Source organism: Myotis daubentonii, chromosome 4 (genome assembly GCF_963259705.1).
Source record: "Myotis daubentonii chromosome 4, mMyoDau2.1, whole genome shotgun sequence".
NCBI lineage: Eukaryota > Metazoa > Chordata > Mammalia > Chiroptera > Vespertilionidae > Myotis > Myotis daubentonii.
The window spans coordinates 105,991,479-106,001,957 of record NC_081843.1 but is presented as its reverse complement, the minus strand read 5'-3'; the positions used below and the strand labels follow the sequence as shown (position 1 = coordinate 106,001,957).

At 41.0% G+C, this 10,479-nt stretch overlaps 1 protein-coding gene across 2 annotated transcripts; it reads left to right on the top strand.

Annotated features, from left to right (window-relative positions):
* Positions 1-2,102: 2,102 nt before the first annotated feature.
* Positions 2,103-8,710, top strand: MRPS30 (mitochondrial ribosomal protein S30). 2 transcript variants are annotated; one of them, XM_059694809.1, is made up of 5 exons: positions 2,105-2,781; positions 4,128-4,273; positions 4,984-5,089; positions 6,416-6,592; positions 8,345-8,710. In XM_059694809.1, the coding sequence occupies exons 1-5, from the start codon at positions 2,139-2,141 to the stop codon at positions 8,632-8,634; spliced, it is 1,362 nt and encodes a 453-aa protein (XP_059550792.1). In that variant the 5' UTR covers positions 2,105-2,138; the 3' UTR covers positions 8,635-8,710. The 2 variants fall into 2 exon arrangements, with proteins under 2 accessions (XP_059550793.1, XP_059550792.1); XM_059694810.1 differs by lacking the exon at positions 6,416-6,592 and having other exon boundaries at positions 2,103-2,781.
* The last annotated feature ends 1,769 nt before the right edge of the window (positions 8,711-10,479 follow it).

Below are 10,479 nucleotides of genomic sequence, written 5' to 3'. Positions count from 1 at the left end.
TTTAAAATGGTAAAAATTAAGATTAAAAAAAACAACAACCTGTATGAGTTGTCCCAAAAACAGTGCTGTTGAATTAGTTGCATCTGAGACTGGTAAAATATGGGGGAAGGAGGAAAGGGAAATATAAAGACTGGGAAAGATTCTATATTCAGGTCGCTTTGTAAATGTATGTTCCAACCACAATGGAAATCATAAAAGATATAGTATGGATGTTGTTTACACAAAAATAAAAGCATCTATAAATTCATATTTATAGAGAAGGGCTTGGCACTACATCAAAGACTGGCAGAAGCTTCTATAATTTTTATTTGTGGTTCAAGATCATTTTAAGTTATTTATGTTTCTATCTTTAAAACAAATAGCCATTACTAAATCCAATAGTTGGTAGTAAAGGTACTTCTGGTCTAGAGATGTCTGTACTTCCATTCCAGAGACATTTGTATTTCAATCAGAATTTAAAGAGACAGAAACGCAAGGAATTTCTCATCGAATTTTAATCCCTGAGAAAAGGAATGAGATAAATGTAGGCTTTGGAGCTTTGTGTCATACTGAAGCATAAAGAAAAGTGGTCATCCCTTGCAGGTGGCCAACCCTGGCTATCTCAGAGTCCAGGAAACTGGTGCTGAGTTGTGATCAGCACAGCTGGTGCTGGCAACTAGAGGTTAGAAGCAGATTTTTGGACAGACAGCTTACTATATCAAAATGACATCCTTTCCTGTGTTTTTCTTCTGGATTCAATCTTTTAAACTAAAAATAACACAGTTTGTGTATATTTTAATAAAAACAATTTCTTATTAAAATATATACAAATGTAATATTCACAAGTAAATATGCTCTCAAGAATTAGTACACAAATATTGATTGATTACTGGGGATTAAAAAAACGAAAGTTCTTACTTCAAAGTGCTCACAGATTTGTAGAGATCAACTCATGTTGAAATAATAGTGCATTTTAACAGCAAAATTTGAACACAAATCTTTTGTAGTTCATTTGCCTTTTTTTTCAGTTAAATGCAAGTAAAAGCATAGTCCTCTCTTTGTAAATTCTATTATTAAACAAATTATCTATAAAACAAATTAGCACAGAGATATGTGAAAGTATTTTCTCCAAGATTTAGCAGCGGTCATGAGAGATACTTGCATCATTAAAAAATAAGCATGTATTATAAAAAATCATGCAAGAATACTATCTATAATAAAAGTGCAATATGCTAATTAGACCGGACAGCCGAACAACCTTTCGGATGTTCTTCCAGACGACCTTCTGGATGAAGCTGGGGCTGTGAGGGCCAAGCCCTTTGCACGAATTTCATGCATAGGGTCTCTAATCCTATCTAATAAAAGAGAAAAATGGTAATTGGCGTACGACGATACCCGGGCCTCTAGTCTACATATAAAAGCCTAAGTGACTGTTCAACCGTTTGACCAGTAACTATGACATGCACCGACCACCAGGGGGCAGACACTCAACACACAGGTATGGAAACATGGAACAGACTGTTGAATCTCGGAGGGAAGGGGGAGGGGAGGGAGGGGAGAGATTAACCAAAGTTCTTATATGCATACTAGAGGCCCAGATGCACCGGTGGGGTCCCTAAGCCTGGCCTGGGGACCTGGCCAAAACTGGCAGTCTGGCATCCCCCGAGGGGTCCTAGATTGGGAGAGGGCGCAGGCCAGTCCAAGGGACCCCACGGGTGCACCCACTGGGCCTCTAGCGTTTAATAGTACGTTCCAAGCCCGAGAACTAAAACAGAAAAGAAGGATGTGCCCTACAGAAATGAAACCAGTAAAGTTAGCCAAGCGCTGGAAGCTTCCGTGCAGAATGTTCCTTTATGATTTCTGGCAAGAAGCTTGTCCGGAGGGGAGAAGTAACATAGGGGCCAGATCTGCTTCATGGTTTCATTCCCAGGGGCCAGACCCGCGGAAGATGTGTAGGCGCAGGGCTTCTGCCTCTCAGCGACCCAGGCTTCAGGTCGCTAGAAACTAAGTTGGAGAAGTGATCTGATTGGGTAAGAAACAGGTGACGCACATTCCTCAAGCCCAATGAGAGCCGTCCCCCCCCTACGACGGCCTCAGATCCTGCTTTCCGATTGGTCCTTAGTTGCGGAAACCCACCTCCGGCCGGAACCCCGGCAAAGATGGCGGCGGCCAGGTGGTGGCGGCTGGTGCCCCGCGGCCCGGGCCGGTCAGTGCACTCCGCGGCCCAGGCCGCCGTGGGGACCCCGGACGTCCCCGGCGCAGAGGGCGCGGCGGCCCCTGTGGCGCGCTACCCGCCCATCGTGGCCTCCATGACGGCCGACAGCAAGGCGGCCCGGCAGCGGCGGGTGGAGCGCTGGCAGGCGGCGGTGCACGCGGCCCGGACGGCGGACGAGAAGATCCGCATCCTCACCAAAATGCAGTTCAAGAAGTACGTGGTTTACCCGCAGACCTTCGCGCTCAACGCGGACCGCTGGTACCAGGGCTTCACCAAAACCGTGTTCCTGTCGGGCCTCCCGCCGCCCGCCGAGCCCGGGTCCCCGCCCGCCGATTCCGGGTCCCCGCCCGCCGAGCCCGGATCCCCGCCGGCCGAGCCCGCGCCCCCGCCCGTCCCGGACCTGGCGACCCTGCGCGCGGCCGCGTGCGACTGCCTCCTGCAGGAGCACTTCTACCTGCGGCGCCAGGGGCGCGCGCCCCTCTACCAGCAGGTGGAGGCCGTCGCCTCGCCCTTCCTGGACCAGCTGGTGGCCGCCCTCATGGGCCTGCTCAGCGCGCACAACCCGGTCCTGGCCACCGCCGCCCTCGGTGAGCCCGGGCCTGCCATGCGGGGCGGGGGGCGGGCGGGCGATGTCGGGGGCCCACGCCGCCTCCGAAGTGCCCCCTCTTCATTCCTCTGCCCGTTTTCCCAGTCCTTGGACCTCAGCTGGGGACAGCGCGGTGCAGCAGCGGTCTCTGCGCTGGGAACGTGCAGACCGGGCGCTGCCATCTGATGGTCCAGCCCTGGGCTGGGCGCCCCGGGTCCGCGGGACTCGGCCTTGCTGGGCCTGGTGAGGGTCCCGCCCGGTGACCGGCCCACCCAGTGGGAGAGCTGTGCGGGCTCAGCCAAGGGGTTCCTTTCCGCTCGCCCATCCAAACGTTACCCGATCATCCGTCAACGTAGGCACCACTTTTAGCGTTGATCTTTCTCGTTTTCAAAATGAGAATTAGGGCCAGAGTACTTTGTCCTGAGATTGAAAAGACGAAAGGCAGTATTGGTTGAAATACCTAACGTGTACGTTCATTCAGTACTTAATTGTGTGCCTGGCCCTGTTCTGCATGGGATATGTGCCAGCTAATTCATCCTCACAATCACTGTGTGCAGTAGGTAGCATGGCGTTATAAGTCAGAGCTAAAGCAGGCGCAGAGAGGTGAAATGTGCCCACGCAGAAGAGCCTGTGGCTGATGTGGTGGTCAGGAGTCACACCCAGCCATTCTGGGTTTCCAGTGAACAGTCAGCAACTTCTCCGTGCAGACAGGAGAAGCAGTGAACGGGGAGACAGTTTTAAAAATTAGTGTTTCTGACGTGTCCATCGTTTTGTGCCTACCACACACAGTAGGCATCTTAGTGAATGTTGATTGAGCTGATGCTATCCCTGGAGGTGTGTGCTCCCTGAACCTTGTGGAGTGCTTAACTCCCCTCTCGGCGGGGAAGGGAGTGGTGTTGGGGGCAGCATGGACTTGGACGCCTGACTGATGGTCTAGGAAAACTTAACCTTCTCAAGGCTCAGGGTCCTCTTCTGTAAAACTGATAACAGCTGTGCATACCTTTCAGCCTTACCGTGACGATGAATTAGTCATTCACAAGACAGCTCTGACTCCTGTTAAGCTCTCTGATGTGTGCTACTCCTGTTCCTGTAATTGAGAAAACTCTTTAGTTACAGTGTTTAGTGCAGTGATGGCACAAGTAGACAACACTTAGTTGAGCCTTATAGTTAAGTCATGATCATTTAAGTTAAATTACCACATAATCCAGACTGTCTACTTATAGTCATTTTGATGTGTGTGTGTTTAATTAGCCCAATTACTTTTGAGTTCTATATTGCTGAGTTTAGTATTCTAATAATAACCAAATGTATCTAAGTGGTAAGAAAGTTTTGAATATCTTTTGGTAGATTGTAAACGCCCGGTTCACTTTTACTGGTGGCGTGGTGAAGAAATCATTGTTCATGGTCATCGGAAAGGGCGCGTTGATGCTGTGAGATACCAAATAAACGATACACCCCACAACCAGATTCGAATGCCCAAACAGCTGCCAGAGGTGAGGATTTACTGCATGTGCACCTGTTGCTGTGGGATGCGGAAATGTCACAGGCAGGCTGGATAAAGGGTGTGGTAGAGTAAAAAGGTTTGGGGGATCCTATGCCGTTTGAGATTCACTAAAATATATCTCTGAAACTCTTTTTCAGCTTTTTAACCTGCTATAGTATATGTATCCCCCAAAGGTCAGATAATCATTTTAAGTGAGGTTAAGGCATCCGTTTTCAGGAACATACAAGTCTTTATTTTTTCTCTTAATATAAAAATATGAAAAATGGATAATAGTTTATGATTATAATTTACAGTACCTACACTACCTAATCACAAATCAAGGCATTTGTTACAGTTATAAACGTCATTTTATGTACTTACAGTTCTTTTGGAGAAAATAAGCATATTTTAGTGTTGTCTATGTGTTCATATCAGGTTGGTACATATTTTCCTTTAAAAATACAGATAGTGAATATTTTAGGCTTTGGGGGCCATAAGGCTCAGTTAGAACTGCTCATCTCTGTTCTTATAGCCATGCACCATATGAAAATGAATGTACATGGCTGTGTTCCGATAAAACTTTATTTGTAAGAACAGGTGGCTGGTTGGATTCGGCCCATCATTTTGCAAATCATCTCATTTTAAGATTTTAAGTCTGTTATGAATATGAGTAAAATATACTCGTGTTGCTGTGAATCACTTATGACTTTTTCTTTTAAGTTTGTGCCACTGGATTATTCTGTACCTATAGAAATTCCTGTTATGAATTGTAAGCCAGACAAACTTCCATTATTCAAACGACAATATGAAAATGCCATATTTATTGGTAAGTTTCTCTTCCGATGTATTGTGCCATAAATGTGTCCTAGGTGTCTTGTACAAATTTGCATAATTCTTGATGACCCAAGGTTTAGTCTATCAACAGTATAATTCATAGTCTCAGGTTCTTGCAGAATGCCTGAAAATTAGGAAGAAAATATTCTTTCAGCTCACCATTTAAAATTTTACTTGTTTCCACTGAATTAGCAATATTTAACTTTAAAATATAGTGATACTTATAGGGTTTTGTTGATGTATTTTATAGGAAAAGTAATTTGTGTTTTTTTTTTTTTTTTCAAAAGTAAAAAGTGTAGAACTGGGCTTGAGGCAGTGAATGGCTTTTTTACGAAAGTCTGCTGTTTGTTTCACAGTGTGAAAACCACCAGGAACATAAAAATCAATAAGGTCTGACATCTGCCCTTATGCAGTTTATTTTTTTTGCTGGTTTTTTCCTGTGGAACATTTTAAGAAAGCTGCTTAAACTAATCCTCCAGACCTATTTTATCAGCCCCTTCTCTGTCACTAAGTCTTAGAGAGTGAATAAGGGGGACTTTCGACTTTACCACTAACGTCAAGAATGTCAACGTTTTATAAAATACTGGTAAAGGGCATGGTAGGGTAAAAAGGTTTTCTTTATTTAAAATGTAGTATAAGAACCAATTATATTTTTAAAATTAGGAACAAGCTATGTAATTATTATATTAAAATAATAAAGTAAGTTTTTGCCCTGGCCAGGGGGCTCAGTCGGTTGTAGTGTCATCTGGTACATGAAAAGGCTTCAGGTTCCGTTCCCAGTCAGGGGACATACGGGGTTTCAGGTTTGGTCCCTGGTCAGGGAAGGCGTGGGAGGCAGCCCATCGGTGGCTTTCTCTCCCGCTGATGTTTCTCTCTCTCCCCTTTTCCTCTCTCTAAAAACCAATAGGAAAAAAATACCCTCAGGTGAGGCTTAGAAAGTAATAATAAAATAAAATTAAATAAAGTCATGAAGTATTTATCTCCTTTTCTGAATATGATAAGAACAATGATGAAGCTCCTTAGTTATGACTAATGTGTTTGAAAAACTGAAATAATAAGAATTTTTAATCCATTTTATATATAATTTTTTTACTTATCCTGTTTATAGTGAGCGACTTGGTGACAGCTAGCAGACTCCTTCCATGTGAAATGTAACGTTATTACAATAAATACATAAACTAACCTTCCCGTGTGTATGTTGAATACTGATCACGTGATGGGTAGAGGAGGGGGGGTGGGTTTAGAGGAATATTGAGCACATGTGCTCTAGGTGTTCTACATGTCATTTCATGTCACATGTTTCTCTTTTGCTCTTCAGGCTCAAAGACAGCAGATCCGTACTGTTATGGTCATACCCAGTTTCACCTGTTACCAGAAAAATTAAACAGGGAAAGGCTCCTGAGGCAAAACTGTGCTGATCAGATAGAAGTTGTTTATAGAGCTAATGCTATCGCAAGCCTTTTTGCTTGGACTGGAGCACAAGCTACGTATCAAGGTAAAATGATGGCATTGTTGGAAGATACCTGACATTTTAAAAATTTAGTAGTTCATTTCCTTGGTTGAGTCTTAACATTTCAAAAACTTGCATTACCAAAAAGCATATTTGTTTTAAAACCCCCAATTAAATATTTTACATGTGCAGTTCTCAAATGGCACTTGGGTAGTGACGTGATCTGTTATTTGACCACTTTGTGTGACTGTATTTTTTCTGATGGTGTTGTCGAGCATTTCAGAGACTATAGAGCCCACTAGTCAGCACTGTAGATGACAGCAGCTTTCTGAAGCTACGGAAGGAAATGCTGTGGTGGATTAAGTTTAGGTTAAGTCCTAGCTATTCTTTATCGTTTACGAGAAGGCCATATCTAGGATGTGGATCAGGGGATTGTTCATTCAGTAAATAGAATGTTTTTTATGTATTAAGCACTGTTGGCCTTGGGGAAAAAGTGCTGGATAAGGCAGGCAGACCCTACTCTTCTGGAGCTTATAGTGAGGAGAATAAAGGAGAATAAACAGGTAAGATTTTTAGGTAGTGGTAATACTGCAAAGAACATTACTAGATAGATAAGGGCTAGAATGATTTATGAGGCACAGGTTTAATTGAGATGTGGGGCAGACTCTCTGTAAACACAGTCATTCAGAGGAGGACTCAAGAAGAATGAACAGAAACTGAATGGTGAGGGGCTGCTAAGTATAAACTCTGGGAAAGACACTGTGGCAGACAGAATGGCAAGTCATATCGGAGGCGGAACAGACTCGAGGTGTTTGAGGACCACGAAGGCTGATGAAGAGAGGAGGAGCCAGAGGCCATTTCACATAGGACTTTTAGAGCCCATTTGAGGTACTTGGATTTCATTTTAAAACCTGAAGTGATATAATATATAATGAGTTTAATCCTATATTAGTACCCAGGAGGAATTTTAATACAGATTTAATTATTGCCAAGCCCACCTTTTTCCTTTTGTATATATTTTAACCTTATATTCACAATTGTTGACTTGCGTTTCTATAATAGAAACGGGAGAGGAATCTGTGTTGAAGATCTGTTTATTCATGAAAGATAAGAACTTTTTGCAGTATAATTCCATATATTAACAACATTAGTTATTGACCATTTCCATTGCAGCTGGTATAAAATAAGTGTGGGGAAATAGCTATGCCTGGTCCTGGCATTAGGGTTTTAAGTATTAAAGCCAGTCAGCCTGGATAAGAAGCAGTTGGAAAATTGAGTAGTTCAGTTTAAGGCAGCCTGGCTCCTTATCACATAAGACTCATTAAGTGAAATGATAGCAACTCATAAAACCAATTTTGAGATCCATAAAGGAAGACACAGAATTTGTATGAGGACCTGGTTGAAGTCCTTAGAAAGGTCGGTTTTTTTAAGATTTTTTTTTTTTTTTTTTTGGTAGATGTGGTGAAATAAATGGCCTTCATGGTTATTGAATGATAGATGTTACCAGCATGGTGAGCAATGATGTAGTTAATACCAGATGCAGGGAAATCTGCACAGATACAGAGCTGTTCTTACAAGAAGTGAATTAAGGTTGAAAGCAGTTGAAGACAGTTGTTGAAAAGATGTACCGTGAGTTAGGGATACTAGATGTGATGAAATAATTTTTGATGAGATCTTTAGGAAATTGGCAGGTAAAATATCTAGGTTTTAGCAGGTATTTGATACCCCTCTAATACATATATTTTGTTTGGGTTAAATATATGTTAGTGTAAATTTCAGTATAACTTTCTTCTCTAGGATTCTGGAGCGAAGCAGATGTCACTCGACCTTTTGTCTCTCAGGCCGTGATCACAGATGGAAGATACTTTTCTTTTTTCTGCTACCAGTTAAATACTTTGGCACTGACTGCACAAGCTGATCAGAATAACAGTCGTAAAAATATATGTTGGGGGACGCAAAGTAAGCCTCTTTATGAAACAATCGAAGATAATGATGTGAAAGGTTTTAACGATGATGTTCTACTACAGATAGTTCACTTTCTACTGAACAGACCAAAAGAAGACAAATCACCACTGTTGGAAAAATAAGAAGAAACATTTGACTCAGGACTTTGGGAACCCTTACATTTTACTGAAACAACAATAAAAAGAATTTTAATGACAAGACTTGTGTTTGCCACATATTAAATGCACTGATTTTGAGACAAGCATTTCTTATGTTAATCTGTGATTAACATAATCCTCTCATTCTGCTCAAAACACATGGTGAAAGATTTAATTTTAGATATAGTATGTTGATGTAAAGTAACTTTATATATCACTAAGTGATGAGATTGATTAAGCTTTCTTCAGTCCTGGTATTGCAAGTGATTATAAAGGTAATATAAGGGTACTAATTCAAATGCTTATGAATATATAGATAATTTGTTAATATTTTCCTTTTTAAAATGTTTTTGTTAATATGATAATAGAATTTTCAGAGTCCTATTCAAACTCCTTTAAAACATACACATTATTTTACAAATATAGGAAACTCAGTCCCAGGGAAATTGAGTGACCGTTCTAAAATTAACATGATTAAAAGCATAACGGATGAATTATATGCAGTTAGATGCTAGCACTTAGCAGTAATGTTCACATATTTCAGTTAGTGTTATTTGCTCTAAGACTAGGACTATGTCTGCTATGTTCCCAAATCAGTTGGTCAGTTGTTAAAGTTGATAATTTTGCTGAGAATTAAGGTTAATTCAAAACATTTTTAGTGAGCAAATAAATAAATAAATAATCATGCTTATACTTCTCACTTTATATAACCTGCTACTGTGAATATTTAAAATACCCCATTTAGTACTCTAGCCACATGACAAATAATTATTGGTTTTCCTTCCTCCTCTACCTTTCTCATTCCTTCCCTCGCTCTCTTTCTTTCAAGACAAAGGTCACAGTTACATTGATTGAAGCCTCAGTTAGAAGCTTAGGGACAATTGTCACAAGTGATTGCTGAACTGAAGGGAACAGTATTGGAGAGTTTTCTCTGCAAGGTGTTGTGCTGTGTTCCGTCTTTAACCCACCACTTCAGTTACCCAGGGTGCTTTGTAATGTACTTCATTCTTTTACTTAAGTTGTTTCCAAAGCTTGGACTACTGTTCTCTACCCTTTGTCCTGTCTGTTCCAACCTGCCTGTTGCATTCCGTTAGTCCTTAATGGAAAAATGATGCATAGAGCGCAACCTTACCACGTTCCAAGTAAAATGATATCTCATAATCTTGGCGATCACTTTCTAATTTATTGAACTTTGAGCAGTTCGAGTTACCAGCCTTGATTTTTGGCTTCCATAAAACAAAGTAATCTCATAAAGTTGTAAGGATTAAATGAGCTAGTACACGTGAAAGTGCTTTTAGAATGCTACGTAATAAAATATTTGGGATTCATTTCAAATGTCATTGCTGTCCCTAAGCTGATTATATTTAACTCATCAATTAAATTTACATGGTTCATACAAAAAATGAAAGACTTTCTAAGACATCTCCCATAAGGGCCCAAAGCAATACAATTAATCCATGAATTCTTGAAAATTTCCATGAAACAAACCTAAAGTTTAGAATGATTCCCAAGTCATTTTATAAACTTGTTTAAATTATTTAATTACTAAAAAACAATGGGTTAAATATACATTTCAATATAAAATGCAGAAATCCCAAATAAAGTGATAATATGCCAAAATTCAATAGTAATGAAAATAATCTACCTTAGTAGGGTAGAGTTGCTGGTAGTCATGGAAATTCAATAATGGATTGGTATTATATAATAGTTTGTACATAAGTCTGAGGTTTAATACGTAGCTTGTGATTTTGATCTTTTGCATTTTTAAAAGGTTACAGTTAGAAGATAATTTGATTTGTTTTTTAAAATATGTAAAGGAACTGCCATTGG